The 26,065-nt window shown below is 39.2% G+C and overlaps 1 protein-coding gene across 2 annotated transcripts in view; it reads left to right on the forward strand.

Annotated features, from left to right (window-relative positions):
• Positions 1 to 26,065, forward strand: part of RNF217 (ring finger protein 217) — a 114,624-nt gene that overhangs the window by 59,582 nt on the left and 28,977 nt on the right. For both annotated transcript variants that reach the window (XM_080665432.1, XM_080665431.1), the window contains exon 2: positions 19,607 to 19,840. In XM_080665432.1, the coding sequence (XP_080521558.1) occupies positions 19,607 to 19,840 (234 nt within the window). The remainder of the gene's footprint in view (positions 1 to 19,606; positions 19,841 to 26,065) is intronic.

Below are 26,065 nucleotides of genomic sequence, written 5' to 3' on the forward strand. Positions count from 1 at the left end.
AGTCCATCTGTTCTAGTGAGTCATTGAGGATTGCTGGTTTTTTTTTGCTGATTTTTTGTTTAGAGGATTTATCCAATGGTGTTTAGTGGGGTATTAAAGTCCCCTACTATGACTGTATTGCTATCCATCTCTCCCTTGATATCTTCCAGAAGTTGTTTTATGTATTTGGGTGCTTCTGTATTGGGTGCATATATGTTTACCAAAGTTATATCTTCTTGTTGAGTTGCTCCCTTTAGTATTATGTAGTGGCCTTCCTTTTCACTTGTTATGGCCTTTACTTTGAGATCTATTTTGTCAGATATGAGTATTGCAATCCCAACTTGTTCCTTATTTCCATTTGCCTGAAAATATTTTTCCCATCCCTTCACTCTCAGTCTATGTGAATCCTTTGTTCTGAGGTGGGCCTCTTGTAGACAGCAAATATATGGGTCTTGTTTTCTTATCCATTCAGCTACCCTATGTCTTTTGATTGGAGCATTTAATCCATTTACATTTAATGTTATTATTGATAGGTACTTGTTTGTAGTCATTTTTATTCTTAATGTTTGTGTTTCTTCTTGCCTTTCTGTTTCTTCTTTTTACAACAGTCCCTTTAGCATTTCTTGTATTGCTGGCTTTGTGGTAATAAACTCTCTTAGCCCTTTTTTGTCTGTGAAGCTCCTAATTCCACCTTCAGTTTTGAATGCTAGCCTTGCTGGGTATAGTATTCTTGGATTCAGTCCCTTGCTTTGCATCGCTTTGAATATTTTATTCCATTCCCTTCTGGCCTGGTGTGTTTCTGTTGAGAAATTTGTTAATATTTTAATAGGAGATCCCTTGTAGGTAACTTTCTGTCTCTCTCTGGCAGCCTTTAAAATTCTTACTTTGTCGTTAGTGTTTGCCAGTTTAATTATGATGTGTCTTGGTGTCAGTCTTTTTGGGTTTATCTTGTTTGGGACTCGATGTGCTTCTTGGACTTGTGTAGATTTTTCCTTGCCAATATCAGGGAAGTTTTCTGTCATTATTTCTTCAAACAGGTTTCCTATTCCTTGCTTCTCTTCCTCTCCTTCTGGTTTCACTGTTATGTGAATGTTGTTTCATTTTGTGTTGTCCCAAAGCTCCCTTAGGCTCTCCTCTTGCTTTTTAAATTTTCTTTCCAGTTGCTGCTGTGTTTGTGTGTTTTTTCCTACCTTGTCTTCTAATTCGCTGATGCGGTCCACAGCTTCTTCTAGTCTACTGTTTAACCTTCCATCGTGTTCTTTATTGCAGCTATGTCATTCTTTATTTCCTCTTGGTTCCTTTTCATGTTGGTGACATTCTCATACAGCTCCTTATAATTCTTGTTGAGTTGTGTGCATTTGTCATTGAGTTGTGTGAGCATCCTTGTAACCATTACTCTGAATTCTTTCTCTGACATGTTTCTTCCTTCAATTTCATTTAACTCCCTTGCTGGTGATTCCTCTTTTTCTTGGGATTGCTTTTTTGTCTTCCTATGTTTTGCTGTAATGTTTTAATTGTAGATCCGATTGCTTTGCTACCTAGGTTCTTTTGGGGATGGTGCTACTGATGTGGTCTCTCAGGTCTCCTGGGCTTGGTACTCTAGCGTAGCTCCCTACTTGAGCTATTTGGGTTCTCTTGATGTAGGCATGTGAGCTGGAAAGGCGCAACTGTGGTGTCTAGAAGTCAGCAGCCGTCGAGAGGGGGGTGCCCCAGTTTTTGCTGTATTGCACCCTTGGTGGAAATTGCGCATGCCCAGTGGGGACTCACAGTGGTACCCAGGAGCCGTCTGTCAGGGTTGTGGGGCTCAGGAGGCCTGCACTCTGAAAAGGCGTGACTGTGGTGTCCAGAGTTCTGCAGTATTGGGGTGGGCAGACTCAGCTTTTGCTGCTGCCTCCGTGGTTGGATACACGCATCCCCTGTGGTGACTCACAGGGACACCCGCGGTGTGTTTGCCCGCAGGGTGTACTGACACACTCTGAAGCCGCTCAGTCTTGGTGTCTGTGGGCAGGTATCCAGGATGAGTGAATTCAGAATTTCTACTGCTGGGGGAGTGCGTCCCTGTTTGTCCAAGATCGCACCCAGCAGGGGCTCACAGTAGCTCCCAAGTGTGCCCTGTGGGTCAATGGGCTCAGGGGGCCTGTGAGCTGGAAATACGCACCTGTGGCAGTGTGTTTGGCAGTGTGGAGCTCTGACGCACTCTGAGGTGCCCTGGTGCTGAAGATGCACAGCTGGGGTGTCTGTGGCAGTTATTCAGGAAGAGTGAATTCAGAATTTCTACTGCTGGGGGAGTGTATCCCTGTTTGTCTAAGATCGCACCCAGCGGGGGTTCATAGTGGCTCCCAAGTGCGCCCTGTGGGTTGATGAGCTCAATGGGCCTGTCAAAAAATATGTTTCTATTCTCCCTCAGAAATGATGAGAATATTAAAAAACTAGACAGCATTTATATAGTTCCATTCTATATAGTAGCGATCAGTGGACTTTTGGTCAGCCCACAACAGTTTTGGCAACTGCTGCATTTAAAAACAAAAACACAAAAATGAATGAATGCCCTCTAATTGGAGCAGCCTAGGACACTTTCAAGGAGTTGGACTGGAAGAATGGACTGACCAACAAACAGGGCCAGAAGTGCTTCTTTCTCTGCATGCCAGTCTTTTTTCTCTCAGATAGAAGGAGCAGCATACTCCAGAGGCAAACCGTTGTATGTCTCAGGATATAGCCTGCAATGAAGGAAATGACCACAGGGAACCCAGAAACGAAGTACCAGGTGTACCAGTTAATAATGCAGATTTTGTAATCAAAGAAAACATGATAATTTCAAGAGAAACATCAAAAGTGCTTTATTCAAAGTCATGTCCATCGCTAGCTACACATTTCCCCATCTTTCAGGTAATTTGTGGGTACCATCCCAACAGAACTTTTCTTGTTTTGAGGCAAACCATTCAGAGACCAAATTTTCCACTTCTTCATACGTTTTGAAGTGCTGATCAGAAAGTGTGTGTGCCATTGATTGGAACAAGTGGTAATCTGAAGGAGCAGGGTCTGGTGAATACGGCGGGTGGGTTAATACTTCCCAGGCAAGATCTTTTAATGTGTCTTTAACTAGTTTTGAAGTGTGTGATGGTGCATCATCATGAAGCAAAATTACTTTGCTGTGTCCTCTGGAACATTCTGGTCGTTTCACGATCAAAGCATGGTTCAAATTGATTATTTGTTGTTGGAAGCAATCAGCATTAATGGTTTCACCTGGTTTTAGAAGCTCATAATACACCACACCTTCCTGATCCCACCAAACGCAGAGCATTGTCTTCTTTCTGAAGTGATTTGGCCTTGAAGTCGATGTTGATGGTTGACCTGGATCAACCCATGATTTTGGGCATTTGGGATTCTCAAAATAAATCCACTTTTCATCACCAGTCACAATTCAATGCAAAAAAGACTTTCTTTTGTGCCATTGAAGCAACATTTTACTGATGACTTTTCGGTTTTCCATTTGTCTTTCGTTCAGTTGATGTGACACCCATTTTCCTTCCTTAAAAATCTTTCCCATTGCTTGCAAATGATCAGATATTGTTTGCTGAGCAATGTTTAATCTTTCTGCAAGTTGTTTTTGAGTTTGACACGCATCTTAATCCAATAATGCTTGTAATTGTTGGTCTTCAAACTTTTTCAGTTAACCTGGACATTCTTTGTCTTTCACATCGAAATCATCACTTTTAAAGCATTTAAACCAGCATTCACAAGTATCTTGAGATGGAGCATGTTCACCATAAGCTTCTTGGAAGTATTCAGCAGCACTTTCTTCAAAATAAACTAATGAATTAAAACTTACTGAAAATGCTCTTTTTTTTTTTTTGGCATGAAATTCGACATTTTTAAGCGTAAAGATATCTGTGATGTTAACACCTTCAGAAAATTAGACATGAAGTTTTGAAGCTTGCTGTCAATACAACAAAGTAGCATACATATCAAATCGCATATATATCAACATATGTGTAACTCCATCTATTGAAAAAAAAATCCACATTATTAACCAGTACACCTGGTAAAATCATGAATCAGGTCTTCATTTCACATATTAGGGAATTATCACTTAATCCTGAGCACAAGGGTATTATTGAAGTATTTTAATTCCTGGAGTGTCATGATCAGATTTGTGTTTTAGAAAGAGTACTCCAGAGCCTGGACTGACTTAGTGGCAATGGAGATCAAAAGATGTAAGTGGTTCTTTGAAGAGTGAATAGAGTAGAATTTTGTTGATTGATTGGTTGAAGGAGAGATGAGGCAGAATAAAAGTCAGAAGAAGGCCGAAACCGGTTTGGCTCAGTGGATAGAGCATCAGCTTGTGAACTGAAGGGTCCCAGGTTCGATTCCGGTCAGGGGCATGTACCTTGGTTGCAGGCACATCCCCAGTAGGGGGTGTGCAGGAGGCGGCGGATCGATGTTTCTCTCTCATTGATGTTTCTAATTCTCTATTTCTCTCCCTTCCTCTCTGTAAAAAATCAATAAAATATATTTTAAAAAAAAGTCAGGAGAAGGTAATTCTTTGTTTTCTGGTTACTGTGCCATTCCCTGTGAAAAGGAACATAAAGGGAAGTAGGCTGCCAAGGAGAGATGGGGAGGCAGTGAGTTGGGTTTCAGTCTGAGTTTGAAGTATTTGAATGGAGACATTGAGTAGGGAGTTGCTTGTATATGTCAGAAGCTCGGTAGAGAGATCTAGGCTGGAGGTTGGCATGGGGAAGCCTTCAGCATATGTGTGTGGAGTTCCAACCCTGGAACGCTCAGAAAGAGAACAATTCATTGTTAATGGAATCTTGGAGACTCGGAAAGCTTTAAGAGATAGACATTGGAAGAATCTGCAGAGAGAACAGAAGGAATTTTCAAAAGCCAAGAGAATGTGATGGCTTAGGGCAGTGGTTGGCAAACTCATTAGTCAACAGAGCAGTAAACCACGGCGGCTGGCGAGCCGCAGTTTGCTGACCACTGGCTTAGGGGTCAAGAAAGAAGCAACAGTCAACAGTGTCAAGGCATAAAGGAGGCATATAAGATTAGGATTCGCAAGGGCATTTAACAATGAGAAGGTCATTGCTAATTTTGTAGAAAGTGACAAAGTAGAGGAATGAAACAGTAGTGGGTTTTTTAATGTGGACATAGAGACAAGAACATTAAATTATCTTTCAATTAGCTTGGCTGGAAATGGAAGGAGAATAAGACATAAAGACTAAGGCACATAGGGTCCTAATGAGTTTTCATTTTGTTTTGCTTTTATGATGAGAAAAACTTGAGAATGTTTATGTGCTTAATTATCTGAAGTTACCAGAGAGAGTTGAGATCCCTGATGAGGCCATCTTGGGAAGTTTTAGAAGCCATGCTTTCTACTAAGAAAAAGAAAATGTACCCCCTTCTGTATGGGGAACAGAAAGTGAAGGAGTTCTCATCTGACCAAGCTAGATTTCATCCTGTCAAATGGGAGGCGAGGTTGTCAATTGCATCACTTAGCTGAAAGGGAAGATTGGGGGTGAGGCCTTGAGGGAGGAGGCAAAAATTAGAAATGGTTCACAGGTGACGAAGGGGTGACTCGGAGGGACCCAGAGAAGAGCTGCTACTGAATGATGACATCCAGGTGAGCTTGGAGACCATCTGCTTGTCTATAGGACTGTGCCTGAGGGAGACAGATGGAGGTTGGACTGCTTATGGCTATCAAAATATCATGTTTAGAAAGGCAGTTACTACCTACGTTGATGAAGCATTTAAGAACTCACTGTGGCCAACAGCAACGTGGCTTTATTATTCCAAATGGCTAATTTTGCCAAGACTGGGCAGGCACCTGCAGGTGCATAAGTGATGTGTGTTCAGGCTCTGGCAGTGACTAGGTCTGCATTAAAGATCAGCACTTTCTGTGTGAACTTGGGCAAATTACTTACTCTTCTGTGCTTTGGGATCCTGGTAGGATCTTAATCAGGAAAATATGAGGTGACAGATAGAAAGTGCCTGGATAATAAGCACCGCTATGTTCATAGCAGCACAATTTACAATAGCTAAGATTTGGAAACAGCCTAGGTGCCCGTCAGCGGATGACTGGATCAGAAAACTATGGTACATCTACACAATGGAATACTATGCTGCCATAAAAAAGAAGGAATTATTACCATTTGTAGGCACCTGGATGGAATTAGAGAACATTATGCTAAGTGAAATAAGCCAGTCAATGAAAGAAAAATACCACATGATCTCACTCATTTGTGGATAATAAAAAACATTATAAACTGATGAACAAAAAGATAGATACAGAGGCAGTAAAGCATCAAACAGACTGTCAAATTACAGTGGGAAGGTTAGGGAGAGGTGGGGGAAATAAGAGATCAACCGAAGGATTTATATGCATGCATATAAGAGTAACCAATGGATGCAAAACATTGGGGGGTGAGGGCATGTATGGGAGTGGGGTGGGGGGGGGCAATGGTAAGATATGTACACATATAATACCTTAATAAAAATATATATATAAGAAAAGAAAAGAAAACAAAACAAAACAAAAAAAAAGAAAGTGCCTGGATAGAACCGTGCCTGGATATTAAACATCTACACTGAGTGGCCAGATTATTATGATCTCTGAACGCATAATAATCTGGCCACTCAGATATATATATATATATATATATATATATATATATACACACACACACACACACACACACACACACACATATATATATATATATATATTACACTCAGATATAAATATATATATATATTAGAGGCCCGGTGCATGAATTCGTGCATGGGTGGGGTCCAGCCAGCCTGGCCAGCGGGAGGAGACATGAATTCGTGCATGGGTGGTTGGCCGGCTTGCCTGCTGGTCAAACTCCTGGTTGAGGGGACAATTTGCATATTAGCCTTTTATTACATAGGATATTCACTGAGTGGCCAGATTATTATGCGTTCAGAGATCATAATAATCTTGCCACTCAGTGTATACTAGGTGTACCAGTTAATAATGTGGATTTTGTAATAAAAGAAAACGTGGTAATTTCAAGAGAAACATCAAAAGTGCTTTTATTCAAAGTCATGTCCATCGCTAGCTACACATTTCCCCCATCTTTCAGGTAATTTGTGGATACTATCCCAATAGATCTTTTCTTGTTTTGAGGCAAACCATTCAGAGACCAAATTTTCCACTACTTCATACATTTTGAAGTGCTGCTCAGAAAGTGTGTGTGCCATTGATCGGAATAAGTGGTAATCTGAAGGAGGAAGGTCTGGTGAATATAGCAGGTGGGTTAATACTTCCCAGGCAAGATCTTTTAACGTCCCTTTAACTGTTGTTTTTTAAAAAAATATATTTTATTGATATTTTACAGAGAGGAAGGGAGAGTGATAGAGAGCTAGAAACATCGATGAGAGAGAGAAACATCGATCAGCTGCCTCCTGCACACCTCCCACTGGGGATGTGCCCGAAACCAAGGTACATGCCCTTGACCGGAATCGAACCCGGGACCCTTCAGTCCACAGGCCGACGGTCTATCCACTGAGCCAAACCGGTTTTGGCCCTTTAACTGGTTTTGAAGTGTGTGATGGTGCATCAGCATGAAGCAAAACTACTTTGCTGTGCCTTCTGGAACATTCTGGACGTTTCACGATCAAAGCATGGTTCAAATTGTTTATTTGTTGTCAGAAGCAATCAGCATTAATGGTTTCACCTGGTTTTAGAAGCTCATAATACACCACACCTTCCTGATCCCACCAAACGCAGAGCATTGTCTTCTTTCTGAAGCAGTTTGGCCTTGCAGTTGATGTTGATGGTTGACCTGGATCAACCCATGATTTTGGGCATTTGGGATTCTCAAAATAAATCCGTTTAAACGCTTTAAAAGTGATGATTTCGATGTGAAATTCTTTCACATCGAAATCATCACTTTTAAAGCGTTTAAACCAGTGTTTACAAGTATCTTGAGATGGAGTATGTTCACCATAAGCTTCCCGAAGTATACGATAACTTTTTCTTCAAAATAAAGTAATGAATTAAAGCTTCACACCAATGCCCTTTTTTTGGCACGAAATTCGACATTTTTAAGCTTAAAAATATCTATGATAACACCTTCAGCAAATTTGACATATGAAGTTTTGAAGCTTATTGTCAATACAACAAAATAATATACATATCAAATTGCATATATATCTATTGAAAAAAATCCACATTATTAACCGGTACATCTAGTATATATAAAAAGCCAGCGACCAGAAGGCAGTAACGATTGGAATGACCAGTCGCTATGACGCCCACTGTGGCCAGTAAACCAGCCTGATCGGGCGTGGGCCTGGCTGGCCAGCCAACCTCCCGAGGCCCCTCCCCCTGGCTGGCCTCACCCCTGATCGGCCTCTCCCACCCCCAATGAAGGCGGGGCAGCCGGCCAACCCCATCATGGCCCTTCCCCCAGGTCAGCCCCGCCCCTGTTTGCCTGCCCCACCCTGATCAGTCTGAAGCCCCTCCCCCCAGCCAGCTCTGCCCCCAATTGCCGCCGCCCCACACACACTAATTAGGGGTGGGGCCGGCCAGCCAACCTCCTGCTGTCTCCTCTTCCTGACAGGCTCAGCCCCAATCCACCCGTGCAGGACCCCACCCATACACGAATTTGTGCACTGGGCCTCTAGTTTAGTAATAATAGCTGCTGCTATTATTATTATTTAGTTCATCTGACAATACCAGACGTTTCTGGAAAAGTTTACAATGTAAACCTTTCCTGTAGAGCAGGAACACGTCATAAATACTCCACTTTTCTGTGGCAGAAAGAATGCCAAAGGGCACTGTGCATTCCTGTTTGGAAAGAATAAAACTAAAACAAACATTAAAAACCTTTCTCTGAAAAAAACAGAGAATCAAAGTTAGAGGTTTATCAAGTCCGTCTTTTAGTAGGCAAGTTTCCATGTTCAGTCCCTAACCTCCTCAGGAATTGCATTGCTTTCCTGGGTGACTCCCAGGACACTAAGGGGGGGCTGGTGTGTGAATGATGTATCTGCCCGATTCTCTCCCTGACTGGATAAAAAAAAATAAAGCAAATACAAAAGCACAATGATCTGCTAACAGTACAGTTAGCATTATTTTTGAAGCAGAGTAGGATTTTCTGAAATGTATTTGTAGTAAATCAAGACATTCAACATTGTGACTATTTCAGTTCTTTCTCAACCTAGTCACAGAACTTTTCACTAAAAGTTTATAGTATCTTCATTGACCATGCAAGTTTTTTGGGTTTTTTTGGACACCTCTCTATCCCACTCACATTTTAAAAAGACATTGCTATACTCCTAGGATTAGATTTCTCTCTACTTTGGAAGTATACAATCCAAACATCAAAGGAGAAGACAATGTTTTTTCTCTTTTTTAGAATCAAATGCACTTTATCTTTGTTCCTGGGAGAGAGATACTCAGGAAAATTTGGTCACTCTATACTAAACAGCATTTTATATCTGGAAATAATAACTAGTCGCCAGGAAGGAGGGAATTATTTTTCTCTTTATGGAATCTACAAACTCCAGGTAATGAACAGACTATTCCTAGAACTGGGTGGATGGTACACAAAGATACTTTGTTTTGGCATGAAAGACGCTGTTGAAATTGCTCTTTCTACGTTAAAGAACTATGCTAACTTGGTTGATGTTTAGGAAACCATTGATGCTTGCCAATACTGAAACACCAAAACCTGTGGGGGGTGAAAAACATTTAAAATGTTTTGAGTAAAAATATAGAACATATGTCAAACTTGGATTACTTTCAAGTTTACAAGTTATTTTGTTGTTGTGTTTGTTAAATAGTTTTCCAGAAGTAAGGTTTGGGATTTTTTTAAAAACACACAAATATTTGACATCACCTTCATTTTTATGAAGGAACATTGCCGAGAGGACGGCAGCGCCGTGTGGGACAGATTCCCGCAGCGTTTGGTTTACTTAGGACATGACTGCTTTCTCCACTGCGCACTGCAGAGGGTTGGGACAAAGCCCAGAATTCATTAGTATGTCATAAACTGAGACTACCTAGAGTATTCAGAAACAAACTTAAATAATGTTCAGACTTTAGCTTTGATAGGTAGAAACCTTTACCCAAATTCTCAGTGTCCTATCTTATTTTCAAGACCAATCCTAAGTTTTGGTTACTGGTTTTGCTAATAATTCCGGATCCATCATCTATTATAGTTCAGAAAATACTTAGGCAGAATTTAAAAAGTTATTGTATGACCAAAATTTTAACAAAAACATCAGAACTCTAAATAAGAAAAAAATAATTTATAACCTGAAAAAATCAATTTTTAGCAAGTCCTTCCTCTAAGTTCATGTTTTTTCACATATACTTTTACATACTTATATAAATACAATGTTTATTATGTTTTTTTTTTATCTGAAATCATCAGATGTGTCTTTTGTATTAACTTTTCACATTTTTTAAGACATAGCCAAATCTATTCATTATAGTCCTTTTTATTCTTCATGGTTGAATTAAAATACTACCTTCTTTTTTATGAACAGCCCAAGCCAAGTTCTCCTTTGTGCTTCTCTGCCGGAACTATGGTTATTTATGCCCATGTCTATCTCCACTGATAAACTGGAAATTACTTGAGGGTAGCAATTTATTCATCTTTAAATTCCCCCAAGTAGCTAGTCGATTGCCTTGCCCATGGTAGACACTAAATAAATACTTGGGTATTGAATTGAAACTAATCCATAGAATCATTTACAGCAAAGTGATTTACTAGTAACAAGTAGTTGCGTTGAGCCCTAACTGGTTTGGCTCAGTGGATAGAGCATCGGCCTGCCGACTCAAGGGTCCCGGGTTTGGTTCTGGTCAAGGGCATGTATGGTTGCAAGCACATCCCCAGTGGCGGGTGTGCAGGAGGCAGCTGATTGATGTTTCTTTTTCATCGATGTTTCTAACTCTCTCTCCCTCTCCCTTCCTCTCTGTAAAAAAAATCAATAAAATATATTTAAAAAAATAAGTTGCGTTGAGAAGACAGGAGGAAAATGCCAATAAAAAGTGGGGAGAAGTGGTAGTATTCATTTCTGATGAGGTAGAGGGAGAATTTAAGTGTAAAAACATCAGTAGGGAAAATACTATTTAAGAAGATATGTCATAAGCCTGTTTGCACCAGCAACATTGCAGTTAAATGTATAAACCAAGAATGGATGAACTAAAAGTGCAAAGATACTTTGAGAAAACTATATAGTAAGCAATTTTAATACTCCTCTTTAAGGATCTGGTTGAATAGCTAAATAACTAATGAGCTCATAGAAGAATTTACTTGAAACCTCAAAGTTATGATTCAGTAGACATCTACATAGAATCTTACAATTTTTTTATGAGAGTAGACATTTTTAATGCCCAAGAAACATTTTTAAAAGGTTATTTAATAGGCTAGAAATAAAATCTTAATATTCTTAAAATTAAGATTTTTACAGTCCACTTTCTCTATTCATAATCAAGTTAAATATAAATATTAGAAAAAGCCACCAAAAAGAACTGCATAGAAACACTAAGAAGAAGTGAAAACGAAACATTTTATGCCCAAAATTTAGAGCATAGCAAAAACTGTATTCATAAGGAGTAAAAGCAGAAAACAAGGGGACTAAGAAATCATCTTAAGAAACTAGGAAAAGAATAACAAAATAAAACAAAAGCCAGCAGAGAACAACATTGGACATAATTTTTTTTTTTTAAAAAAAAAAGGAAGACAAAAAAAAAAAGGCAATATAAGCAAGCCCCCAAGCTAGTTATTTTCAAGAAATAAAAGATTAATTCTTTTAGGATCCTTATTTGAGGATCAAAGAAAGTAAAAGCAGACAAGATGAGAAAAGAGGTAAAACAGCAGAGAGAAAGAGGGAGAAGATACGAGACTATTCAATAGCAACAGGTGAAAACCCAGAGAATAGATGCTTTCCTAAAAGACAGCACACCCTAATGTCTTCCATTGTGATTGGCCCACTCAGGTTTTCCCCTTCTTGGGTTCATTTTGGTAACTTAAAATTCCTGGGAGCTTCTTTCTTTGCGTTTTCCCTTCTTTCCATTTTACTGTGGTTGAGGATAATCCTGCTTCCTCAGTGGCCAGACCAGACTACGGTAGCATCATGGCTTTGGTGTCTGGGTGACACACTTCGTTACCCACCAGCAAAGCCAGGAGGAGGGAAGGACTTCAAACCAGATGTGAGGAACTAAGATGCGAGGATGTTTTCCTGGGAGAAGAGACTGGAGGGACACAATAACTGTCTTCATAGCTGAAGATCCTTTAACCAAGAAGGGTGGGTAAACACATTCTGTAAGACCCAAGAGAATTAAAAATATCGGTGTACTGGGACAAATTTAGGGAGCTGCTATGTTACTCTTCTTGGCCAACAGGGCAACTTTGCAATAATTTCCCTGAATCTTTTACCTTAGATGTGCCCACACTTGAGTCAAAGGCACTAATCTGCCTATGCATAAACCTCAAAATCACCTATATTTGCAAAATGTTGCTTTCTTGTTTCACTTTTCAGAGTCCTTTGCAGCAGTCGCCAAACTTTCAGACCTCATGGACCACCAGTTGGCGACCGCTGGCTAGAGAATTTATTATGATTTGTGGAAGGGCAGAATAGTTTTCCATAACTAAAACACCAATGGCTTTTGCTTTTGGCACTTTTAGGATATCTAAGCGTATTTTGGAGGCCGAGGGAAAATGACCCAGAATTACTTATTGGGGGGCGGGGGGAATCCTCTCCACTGCTCTATTGTGTCAGTACATCTAGTGTCCATAGGTAAATGGTACGGTTCTGCACTCTTTTCTGCTCTGTTGTTCTGTTATGCGACCTTATCTATCCTTGGGTCAGCGTCACACTCTTGTAATTACTAAAACTTTTTGCTTCATCTTATATCTGGTAGAACAAGTCTTACTACTTTCTTTTTCTAGATCAAGAGTATCATGACTGTCCCTATGTTTTTAGAATCAGCTTGCAATTTAGAACCCTCCTTCCCCTCAAAAAAAAAAGAGAGAGAGAAAGAAAACTGGATATTTTATTGAAATGGCCTTGAATCTGTAGGTCAATAAAGACTGAATTTACATTTTTACTATATTGAACCTTTCAATTCAAGAACCTGATGTATCCCTCCATTTTATTTGCTTCTTTCTATTTTCTCAAAAATATTTCAAATATTTCTGTGTAGAGGTATTATACAACTTGTATTAGATTTATTCATACTTGATATTTTTAATATTGCTCTAATGATATTTTTTCCTACGAATATTCATTTGTTTCAATTATTCCATCTTTTTGTTAAATGTATTGGGGTAACTGGATAACAAGATTATACAGGTTTCAAGAGTATGTTTCTATATTATTATCAAATTGCTTGTTACTAGCATATAGATATACATTTGATTTTTGTATACTAACCTACTTAGCAAGTTAGCTAAATTCACTTATTAATTCTAATAGTTTATTTGTAGATTATTTTGGATTTTCTGTGTATACAATCTTGCAATCTGCAAGAAATGGGGAATTATATATTTTCATTTCTAGTTGTTTTATGTTCATTTTGCTTTTCTTGCATTGGCTGTGAGCCCTAGTCAATGTTAAATAATGAAAAGAGTGCGTATTTGCCCCATGTCCAGTCTCAAGAAGAAAGCCCTCAGGACTTCATCATTGAATTTGATGTTTCCTGTAGATGTTCTTACAGATACTCTGTCAGATTAAGGAAGTTTTCATCTCTTCCTAGTTTGCTAAGATTTTAACATGAATGATGCTGAATTTATTAATACTTTTTTTCTGTTGAAATAATCATATGATTTTTCTCCTTTATTTTATTAATGTGTGAGTTATATCAATAGATTTTTTAATATTAGACCAGCCTTACATTCTTGGAATAAACCTTTGATCTTGATATATTATCTTTTGCATGTATTATTCAGTTTGGTTTGCTAATACTCTGTTTGGGATTTTTGTATCTATGTTTATGAAGAGACAGGTCAGTAATTTTCCTTCCTTGCAACATCCTTATCAGGTTTTGGTATCATGATTATGCTGGCCTCATAAAACAAATTGAGCAGTGATCCTCCCCCAGCCTTTTCCCTGTTCTCTCATAGTTATTCTTTAATATTGGTGTTTCAGACTTAAATTCTCAGTAAAATTGACCCACAAGGCACCTGGGGCCAGAGTTTTCTATGTGGGAATATCTTTTTTCTCTGTTGCTTTAAGAAACTTTGTTTGGCTTTTGGAACTTTTACTTATGGGCCTAAAAGTGATTTTCTGTATATTTATCTTGCATGGGGCAGAGGGAGCTTCTGGGATATTTGGTTTGATGTTTTCCATTATTTTTAATAATTAAAAGTGCCTAGCACAGAGCTTTGTAAACAAAAAATCCCATTTATCAGTAAAGCAGCCACATTCTATAATCACTGATGATAAACTTATGGGAAATTCCATGAACCTGAAAATGAATCTGACTCTATTGTGCTCCACAAAGTCATTAATGCACAGAAAGTGCTTAAAACAGGCTTGGCATGTAGGGGATACGGCATACATTTCATTATTATTGTTAACGCTTTTGTTGTGGTGTTCTCTTCTCCCTGCCACCTTGGCATGTTCCATTTTTAAAAAACATTTTTATTGATTTCAGAGAGGAAGGGAGAGGGAGAGAGAGGTAGAAACATCAATGATGAGAGAGAATCACTGATCGGCTGCCTCTTGCATGCCCCACACTGGGGATCGAGTCCACATCCCAGGCATGTGCCCTGACAGGGAATCGAACTGTGACCTTTCAGAGGTCGATGCTCAACCATTGAGCCATGCCCATTGTGCCTGACATGTTCCATTTTTAAGGAAAAATGGAAATATGAAATCCCCTGGTATCAGGTGAACAAAAGGCCAAGGCACCTTGTAAATTATCATGACCAACACTCAAAACCAAGGCCAAAATCATAAACCATACATTAGATAAATTGAGCTTCAAAGTCTAAGGTTTATGCTTCCTCTCTTCTTTTCCCTGGATGATTTAATCAATTAATCTGCCACTTTTTCAGAGTTCTCCTTCACCTGTGTCACTAAATTACTTTTGAGTCCTCCCAGGTGGCAAATTATCCATGCAGCTTGAGCACTAATTGGAAAAGAGTATCTCTTACTGGTACTAGCACCCTTGGAGATTGTTTTAGAGTTAAGTAAATTTTGTCGTACAAGATTGGGCATATTTTTGTTCAGAAAAATTGGAAAGTGTATTTTCCAATGATATGAATAGTAGTATCAGCATTGAAAATAACAAATTAAAAATACCTTGATTTTAAGTATATTAAGTACATAAAATCCTGTAAACAATTTTGATGACAAGTTATTTAAACTGTTAAATTGATTTTGAAGAATTACTGTCTTTTGGGGAGATATTTGATATCATGGTAATGTTTTTTACCATGAAAGAATTGTTTCTTTCATAAATACTACAATACTTCTGAATGAAATGACATAATTTCTGGTTTTTGCTTCAAAATAATATGGGAGAGCCATCTGTGTCAGGACACAGAAAAAAACAAGAGTTGATTATTGTTGAAGCTGAAGAAGGAGTCCTTACGGTCTCATAATACCAATCTGCCAACTTTTGCATATGTTTATGATTATCCCTAATAAAAGAATTTCAAACATTGGGTAAAATATTAAATGAATTAGTACCATCAAATCCCAAGTTGCTAGAAGAGACTGTCAACACAAATTTAATTACTGTATCCTCATATTACATTAAGGCAAGATTTATGACTTAAACTACTTTATATCTTTTATGTGTGATATTGTAGGAGCTCAATATGTTTTTTGGATGAATTAGTGATGTTTATTCTTGTTACTATAATCATTTTGCAGTGAATCACTTCCAATAAATATCACATATCCACATAAACTATATTTTATTAAAAACTCAGTAAGTAGCACCTACCAATCAGATTATTTCAAGCAAAAATCTGGAATCATCCTTGATTTCTTCCTTTACTTTAAGCTCCATATTGGTTCATCACCAAACCCCATTTGGTTCACTTCCATATAGAACCCCTGCCTACCTCTGGCTCCCTAGTTCCATCTTCCACCATCTCCTGCCTGGACAACGGCCACAGTTAGATGCCACTGGTGGTAAGAATAGGTGCAATCCAGAGTCCTACCATTCTCCCAGTTTCCACTTTTGTTCTTCTACAATTCATTCTACAGGAAGAGTCTGCCTGATTTTTTAATGTAACTTGAGGTATATCACTCATCATAAAACCAGTCAATGATTCATACTGAACGTAGAATACAATTCACACTTCTTACCACAGCCAACAAGGCCTGTGTGTTCTGGTTCATTTCGGATGTGTTCCAGTCACCCAATTCTGTTCTCTGAACACAGGCACATTGGGCACCTTCTGCCCTGGGGCCATTGTCCTTGTTTCCTTTGCCTGCAGTCCCTTCCCCCAAGTTCTCTGCATGACAGGCCCTTTAGTTCTCAGTTTAAGTTGGCACCTCCTTAGATACCTTCTCTGGTGGTATCTGTCATAACTGATTACAGTCTGCCTGGTTTATTCACTTGTGTATCATAAATTGCCTCCAATAGAAGTCCTGTCTCTCTCTTTGTCTCTCCAGAGGCCATCATACTGCCTAACCCAGTGGTCAGCAAACTGCGGCTTGTGAGCCACATGCGGCTCTTTGGCCTCTTGAGTGTGGCTCTTCCACAAAATACCACGGCCTGGGAGAGTCTATTTTGAAGAAGTGGCGTTAAAAGAAGTTTAAGTTTAAAAAATTTGGCTCTCAAAAGAAATTTCAATTGTACTGTTGATATTTGGCTCTGTTGACTAATGAGTTTGCCGACCACTGGCCTAACCCATAAAAACCACATTTCATTGAAATTTAAGACATGATCAATTGTAGATTGCAGTATTATATTCTGAGCCACCAAGAAAATAAAAATATTGCAAATTAAACTATGGCATAATGCCATAGTTTAAAGACTATTGATTGAAAGATAATCTTGACTTCTGTGATATTAAAATGTTGAAAAAATGCATGCTTGAATTGATGAAATATGTTACCTTGGTGAGTAAATAAATAAATGTACTTTGCTTAATCATGATGACTTGTTTGCTAGTGATTTTTTTCAGGAAATTATTCTGAAAAAAAGATAGACTTGTAGAGGCCAAGAGATATAGGCCATGAGTAGCATTTTATTATGAAAAGATGGATATTGCTCTTATGAAGAGGTATGAGTAATTCAAAGGATTGTATGAGTAATTGTTCCAAATTGCCAGTGACCAGCTTATCAGCAATGATTAAAATTTTGTAGGTTCTTTGTGGGCCAGTAAACTTGAATTTTCAACAAACACTTCAAGTGACTCATGCCGTTGTCCTGGACGTAGATTCGGGCCCTATACCGTAAAAGGAAAAAATACAAAAAAAAAAAAAAAATAGATGGGGGCAGTTAGCAGTGGAAATATGAGGAAATATGATCATAATGCTTCTGTTTAATAAAATATGAGATCATATGACTCAATGTAGTAGGGTAGGGATTTTGGAGCTTTCAGAAAGAAGTTATGGAAAAGGCAAAATGCAGACAGTGTGAAAGCATAAGGAAATTATGTGTTCCATGGAGATGGAGTAGATTTGCAGGCAGATTTGAGAAACACTTTAGAAGAAAAGGTATTTGGTTGGATATTAGATGGCAGGTATCCTAATGTGGTGTAGTAACAAACACTGCTGCCGGAGGAGTAACGAGATAATCCGCTCCCGTAAGCTGCCTTGCATTCTGGTCCCTAAAGGATATTCCATTCCTATAGGATCTGACTGTTCGTGGGTAGCTGTGAAATTGCTACTTCCGTTATTATCATTTATATAGTTAGAACAAATAAATTTATAGTTGAGGGAGTCCAGATTAAAACATTGACCTGGGACAAAAAAAAAAAAATTCCAGCTGTTACCCCCTAAAGCAGTGGTCGGCAAACTGCGGCTTGCGAGCCACATGCGGCTCTTTGGCCCCTTGAGTGTGGCTCTTCCACAAAATAACACGTGCGGGCGTGCGTGTGCAGTGCGATTGAAACTTCGTGGCCCATGCGCAGAAGTCGGTTTTCGGCTCTCAAAAGAAATTTCAATCATTGTACTGTTGATATTTGGCTCTGTTGACTAATGAGTTTGCTGACCACTGCCCTAAAGTATGTTCCTTCCCAATAAATAAGAGTCACTGAGATGGCCCAAGTGAGCCGCTTCTGTGTGGAATGAAAAGAAGTCCTCTTTTACATGCTAAAACCACAGTTTTCCATTCTCATAGGAAAACGTCCAGACTTCTCTGATGGCTTCATGCTCTGCTGCTCTGCCCTGGTGCTCTGATCTGTCTGTACAGCCTCATCCTTCTGAACCACCCATTGTACTTCAGTCTTCCTGCTCATCGCCCAGTGCCGCTAAGGCTGCAGCTTTAAGTCAGGGCGCATGTACCTGAGCGCATATTGGATCCACTGGGCCTGTGGGAAAGATATGGGTATCCCTCCTGCAGTGTGCTCTGTGCTCTTTACCTCCAGGCCTTTGCCCCTGCTGTGTCTTCTGTCTGTGGAAACATCTTTTATTTTGTCTGACAAAGTCCTACTAATCTTAATATCTCACTTGAAACCTCAGTTCTTCCAAGAAGACTCATCTGAACCTTCTGAGTGTGAGGTTACCAAGCCTCCCCCGTGTCCTCCCTGACACCCTGTTAGCCATATTCACCACTTTGTGTCACGACTGCCTCTTGACTGACAGACACTTACAAGGCTTCAGTGCCTAACCCAGTACCTGGCTCAGACATGGGCTGGACAAATGTCGACAGAATGTGAAAGAGGAAACATTAATTTTTAAAATGTCTTGTCCATCTCATTAAGCCAGTTTCTTATAATAGCACACATAGTTTCTGTCTATTAAAAAATCTTCAGAGGACTTCTGTCTTGAGTTATAAATGAAAATGATTTGCGATAAAACATAATGTGGGATATAATAACATCATAACTCTTTTAACGATGCAATAAAATCTGATTGCAACTATGGGCAGACTCATAAAAAATAGAAAAAATCATTTGGGGCAAATATTTGAAAAACCTCTGTGGATCCTGTTTTGTACAATAGTAGTATAAAAGTAGGTAGTAATTTACACTTTCAGCAGGTAGTTTTTAAATTACACATATAGATATACAGTACATTCATAACCTTTTTTTTTTCCTTTTAAAATGGTTGCATGTGCCTGAAGTTTAGTGCTGAGGTGTTGTGGAGTAAGGTTGAAATATCTGAAATACCTTGTCATCCCAGCTGTTCCTTTAGTGGCTGTCTCACCTGGGGTTTCCAGAGAGTGGGATGATAATTTGCTACTTTGATGAGCCTGTGGTTTAGGTCCATTGACATTCACAAATACTATAATGAGAGAGAATGCTTAAACACACTATAAATCATTTTGGAAACATTATAGAGTGATTAGTTACTTTGGTACTGCTCAGTATAGGTACCAACATGCTTAGCATTTACCATGTTAGGAATCATGAAAAATAACAGTTAATTATTTTCTATAATCATTAAAAAAGACTATGTGAAGAAAAAGAAGAGAGATGCAATAACTGGTGGCTTTGTTTTCTCTCCCGTCTGCTCTTTCATGCAGGTACAGCTTGGCCAAGTAGAAATCAAATGCCCTATCACAGAATGCTTTGAATTCCTGGAGGAAACAACGGTTGTATATAACCTAACGCATGAAGACTCCATAAAATATAAATACTTCTTGGAACTTGGCCGTATTGATGCCAGCACCAAGCCATGCCCTCAATGCAAGCACTTTACAACCTTCAAGAAAAAAGGACATATTCCCACCCCTTCCAGATCAGAAAGCAAATACAAAGTAAGCATGTTCACCAGAGTTGTGGGTTAGATGTCACATGATGGGAGCAGCCAAAGTAGGCCAACTTGTGGTGGGCATTAAGTGGGCTTCCTTCCCTAACCGTACTCCAAGGTGAGTATCTGTTGGCTCTGATTCTGAAAATGTGTGGTCTGGGGAGGCTGATAATCAGAGAGCACTCTTGAGGACTTAATTAAGGTTTTTCTTTGACTTTAACTATGTTTCACATTCGTCTAGATTACAGGGGTCCTCAAACTTTTTAAACAGGGGGCCAGTTCACTGTCCCTCAGACCATTGGAGGGCCGGACTATAGTTTAAAAAAAAACTATGAACAAATTCCTATGTGCACTGCGGGCCCGGGACGAGTCGGCTGCTAAGCAGGACAGGCAGCGGCACCCAGCGGGCCGGATAAATGTCCTCGGCGGGCCGCATGTGGCCCGCAGGCCGTAGTTTGAGGACACCTGGTCTAGAAGCATAATTGAAAGGCTAATTCTTAAAGAAATGGTCCTTACTATTACTAAATATTAAATAAATATTAAGACTTTTTAAATTTATTATAAGCTTGAGTTGTTCATAGACCCAGTATGAATCCCGTCTGGCTCTGTTGGTAATAAGTGAAAATAGTATAAAATGCTGTTCATTCATTTATTCAGCAAATACAAAATGTGAGTAAACGCTAGGCAGTGTGCTAAGTTTGGGGAATACAGAGGCAAATGAGACATACTCCTTGCTCCAAAAAAATGCCTAATGATGGTGAGAGACATGCGCTCTAAAATAACACTTCAATGTGATTAGTCAAACAGCAAAACCAGACAAACAAACATGAAACCCGTCCACTTGAGCTTTGAGAACATGCTGGGAGGCTGGGGGTTAGGATGTCAGGAGAGGCTTCATAGAGAAGACACTCTCCAGGCAGATAAACAGGTAAACAGCGGAGAGCATTTCAGAGCAAGAGATGAGTCAGTGCTCAGGCCCAGAGGCTGAGGCTGACGTGTGGAAAACAAGAGCTGGTGGAGTTGGTGGAGAGAGAGTGGGGGAGGCAGCTGGTCAGGTGGTTAAGAGCAGATCCTGTTGATTCTTTCACACTGTGCTCAGGAGTTTGACTTGAATTCTGTAGGCCTTACAGAAAGATCCTTCTGGCAGTGTTCATGGAGGATGTCACAGGAGGGCAGACTGAAGGCAGGGAAACCTAAGGCAGCAACTCTGGGAGCGAGTCAACAGTTCACAGGCCTTGACTGCACACTGGAATCACCTGGAGCGCTTTTGGACACCAGGGCCCCAGGCTCACCCCAGAACAGTTGTCTGGCAAATTTTTGAGCCTCACTAGGGAACTCTAAGATGCAGCAGCACTGGGAACTTTGCAGTAAAGGAAGTGGAAAAGTGATGAGGCTGCGGCAGTAGTTTTCATCCTTGTCATTACAGCAGAATGGCAGGATGGAAGTGGTCTCAAAGGCTGTTTGAAGTCAGCTCCACTGAAGGTAAGTTTTCACCCATGTTCCGTGGCTCGGAAGAAATAGTTGCTGCATTTTTCATTCTGTAGCTTTGAGGGGACCATGGCTTCTTAGCTAATAGTTTCCTCCACACCGTTGTAGTGATGAGCTAGATTAGGTTAGTGAAAGCCTCTTAAGGGCCCAGTGGTTTTTGAAACTGCTAGACCCTCCTAGTTAATTTTTTTATTTTCTAATTTTGTGCAGGTTTGTCTCTTTTAGGCATAACTGTAAGGAAGAAAAAAACTTTCCATTTTTTCTTCTCGTAAAAAGTGCAATTGCGGTTACAAAATTTTATAACTTAAATAATACCCTCACAGTGATTTTGAATGCTGACTTAGCAATAGAATACTTTTATTTGACTGTATAGTCTTAGGTTATTTTTATTCCAATTCTATGTTACTGATGCTGTCAGAAATTACTTGTTTTACAAGGATTTATTATTCCATAATGTAGAATATTTAATTTTTTCCAAATTACATTTAGATTTATATATTATACATATTATATAATATACATTTATATAATTCATATATTTATAATTTATATATTTACAAATATATGTAAACTCAGACTATACTATTTTAGAATTTGTGTCAATTAAAATATGTATACACTAGAGGCCCGGTGCATGACATTCGTGCACTTGGGGGATGGGAGGGAGTCCCTCAGCCCCAACTGCACCCTTTTGCAGTCCGGGAGTCTTTGGGGGATGTCCAACTGACAGCTTAGGCCCGCTCCCCATGAGCCAGCAGTCAGACATCCTTAGTGCTGCTGCAGAGGCGGGAGAGGCTCCCATCACCGCCGCTGCGCTCACCAGCTGTCAGCCCGGCTTCTGTCTGAGCAGCGCTCCCCCTGTGGAAGTGCACTGACCACCAGGCGGCAGCTCCTGCATTGAGTGTTTGCCCCCTGGTGGTCAGTATGCCTCATAGCCACCGGTCATTCTGCTGTTTGGCCTATTTGCATATTACCCTTTTATAGGATAATTGAATCAAAGTGGAAACAATTAATATATTGCTCTTAAGAAGTGGGTAAAAGGCGATATAATTTAAGATGCAATTATAGCAATAGTAAAATGTTACAGATTTCATTTCATTCCAAATCACCAAATTATCTTATGAGCATAATTTATCACAATGCAGATGTATTCATATGGAAAATATTAAAATCATAGGATCCTATATTTGTATAATTCTGAATGAACCAAGGGCATCTGATAACATTTCCCAATATCAGGCTTCCTCCAGTGTCTGTCAGTGCAGTTGTAGGTAAGAAGAGAAGCAGGGGGCAAATGGATCAAAGTCTCAAATCTAATAATAAAGTTGGTTTTTTACTTTTGGTGTGCAAAGAAGGAAATTTATGGAGAGGGCGAATTCAATACAAAATAAATGTTACTGCCCAGCTGGTGTGGCTTAGTGGTTGAGTGTGGACCTATCGGTTTGATTCCCGGTCAGGGCACATACCTGGGTTGTGGGCTCAATCCCCAGTGTGAGGCATGCAGGAGGCACTAATCAATGATTCTTTCTCATCGATGTTTCTATCTCTCCCTCTCCCTTCCTCTCTGAAATCAATAAAAATTTGTATTTAAAAAACACACACAAATAAATGTTACTGACTATGAAGCGGTTGAAATCTATGGAAATGGGTGAGGGATGAAAATCTCAATGTAAAATTAAACTATTAAGCAACTTTCAAGAAAAATAAAGCTACAGAGAATTGGAGGATGATTATGGCTGTTACTTCTTTTTACTTTTATAGAAGATCTATAACAGAAAATGTAAATAATCCCTCTGTTTTATATTGCACAAAGTTCTGGGACTCATTCAAACAATTCCTGTAGAAATGACTTTACTGTTTAGTATAATAATTAATGTAGCGTTTTCATCATCAAACCATTGAACTGCAAGCTCTCACATTAACATTAAATGCCTGATTTACATGCTTATACCTGTCTGGATGTTATGATTAGGGACATGGATACTCCAGCAAACCAACTGAGACTAGGATGTTCCTTCTTTGTGGTGAACCAGGGAATAATTTTTAGGTTTGCTGAATTTTTTAAAATTGCATTTCCAAAAACAAATAGAACCCACTTCCAAGTTTATCATAACTTTAAAAGCAGTAAATTCAAGTATTTAGATGCAATAAATTGAGTCATAAGGCAACAAATAAGTTAAAAAAAGGTTGCTACCACTGTGTGACATGTCTGAGCAATTTAAAATCTTTTTCTATTGTTGTTTACAACCTACAGCAGGTTTTGTATTTATTGATAAAACCTTTGTATTGTGTATTTCAATATTATTCTTTCTGTGTCATTGAGTTACAATATCTTAATTCAAAATGTCACTCTTTGAGTATTTATTATGGCGTCGGCTGTCAATTCAGAAGCATTTAGCACAGAATGTTAAAAATTGCTTGAAACTACCACAGTTATTTTATAGCAAGAAATAACCTTTGATTGTATCTCACATGAAATTTGAGATCTCAATTATCATATTTGGGGATTTCATTTGAATCGTTTGGGGGGGGTTATAAGTACCACTGGTTAATTTTTTTGTACTCAGTAGATGGAAAAGGTGTAAACAGAATATATCGACAAGCAGTAACAAGAACTCTCTCATGTGCCAGTTTATGCTTCCAGGCCTTCACTCAGCATCTCCCTTCTGGCAAAAGTTTGAATAAATAGAGGTTTTCATTTTATTCTGAATTCTGTCAAACTCATACTATGTCAAATATAACAAATGCATTCCTGAATTGAGAGATTTACATTGATACATCCTTTTTCATTCATAATATTTGTCTTCTTGCCCCTTCAAATCTTGTCATGAGACCAAAAAAAATTTTTTTTTAATATATTTTATTGGTTTTTTACAGAGAGGAAGGGAGAGGGATAGAGAGCCAGAAACATTGATGAGAGAGAAACATCAATCAGCTGCCTCCTGCACACCCCCCACCGGGGATGCGCCCACAACCAAGGTACATGCCCCTGACTGGAATCGAACCCGGGACCCCTGAGTCCGCAGGCTGATGCTCTATCCACTGAGCCAAACCGGCCAGGGCAAGACCAAAAAATTTTACCATTCCATTTCTGCAAGTTTGATTTTGTTTCCAATTAGAAATCTAATTTCAAACCTAAACAGTTCCTATAATTAATTACCTCAACTTCAACTGGGTATCAATACAGAGAACAAGTTAGTGATGGGGAAATGAAAAGGTTGAGGTTGCGGCTTTCCTGGCACTCATGCGATGCCTGGAGACAGACACGTCACCAACACCTGAAGTTGTTCCCCATAGCAATTATCATCTGGGACTTTATGGTGTATTTGTGTGGTTATTTACTTAAAGTCTCTCCTTCCCACTGGTCTCCAGGAGGCCAGGTCCAGGCTTGCTTACTGATGATAACCTGTGTCACGCACTGTGTCAGGTAGAGTATGTTCTCAAAATATATTTGTGAAAGGAACTAATAAATGGGCCAGTGTATAAGTAAGAATGTGTACTATAATGAATGTGGATGGGAAATACTGAGAGTGTAGGAAAAGAAAGGATAGAAGAGATTGGGAAGGCTTCATTAAAGACTAGACACATTAAACTAAGCCTTGAAATTTTGAATGTGCCAAGCAGGAAAAGGTAGGAAGAGCACTAACTTTTCAAACTCGATTTAAACTCTCACCCTGGCCCTAGCTGGTTTGGCTCAGTGGATAAGAGCATCAGCTTTGGACTGAAGGGTCCTAGGTTTGATTCTGGTCAAGGGCACGATCCCCAGAAGGGGGTGTGCAGAAGGCAGCTGATCAGTGATTCTCTCATCATTGATGTTTCTCTTTCTCCCTCTCCCTTCCTCTCTGAAATAAAAATACATTTTAATAATAAAATAAAAAATAAACTCTCACCCTGCCTCATACCATCTCTATAACCTTGAGTACAGTCTGTACATCTTTTAGTGGCAGTTGGGGTGGTAATAGTACCTGTCATAAGAGTTTAGTAAGGATTAAATGATGTCACACATATTAAGTGCTTAGCACCATCTCTGACATGTCCTAAGTGCTCTCAACACACGCTAGAGATTATTATGCTTATACTCACTTTTTGGCAAGGACAACAGAACGAGCAACCCTGGGTTATTGGGAAGGGGATAGAGGAGTCAAAAAGAAGAGAGGTGGAATAAAAGATTGGGTGACTGATGGATGGATGGTGGGAGTAAAGGAGGGATGAAACTGACTCTGTCTTGAGGAAGATGAGTGGTTTTAGTGGGTGGAAAACTAATTCCATTTAAAATGTGTTGATAATGTTAAGTTTGAAGACCCTTTGGGGCATCAAAGAGATTTTCAGGAAACATGGATCTTATGCTCAGTAGTGATCTAATGGAAAGCATTAATATTTAGGAGGGGGGATGGTCACTGAATTCACAGAAATGAAAAAAGTATGTTTGGGGAAGTAGTACAAGTTGTAGTTTTTCATGGAAGAGAGAAGATGAAAATCATTGAAAATTATTAAATGTCGTTATTTTACGGAGGTAGGAGCAGTTCTAGGTTTCCTTCTTATTTCCAAGTGTAGATGAAGAAACAATCCCCATTTTCACATTGACTTGGAGTGCGCTGAAGGGCAGACATACCGTGAATCAGCATAAGGAACGTGTTAGAGGTAATTCTCTTAATGGTTTCCTTGAAGCAAAACTAATAGTAATCCCCACTCTTCTTCCCACAAAGGTAAAGCAAAACCTCAATAACTCACAGATTAGTATTTG

The sequence above is a fragment of the Plecotus auritus genome (assembly GCF_963455305.1).
Source record: "Plecotus auritus genome assembly, chromosome: 4".
NCBI classification, from domain to species: domain Eukaryota; kingdom Metazoa; phylum Chordata; class Mammalia; order Chiroptera; family Vespertilionidae; genus Plecotus; species Plecotus auritus.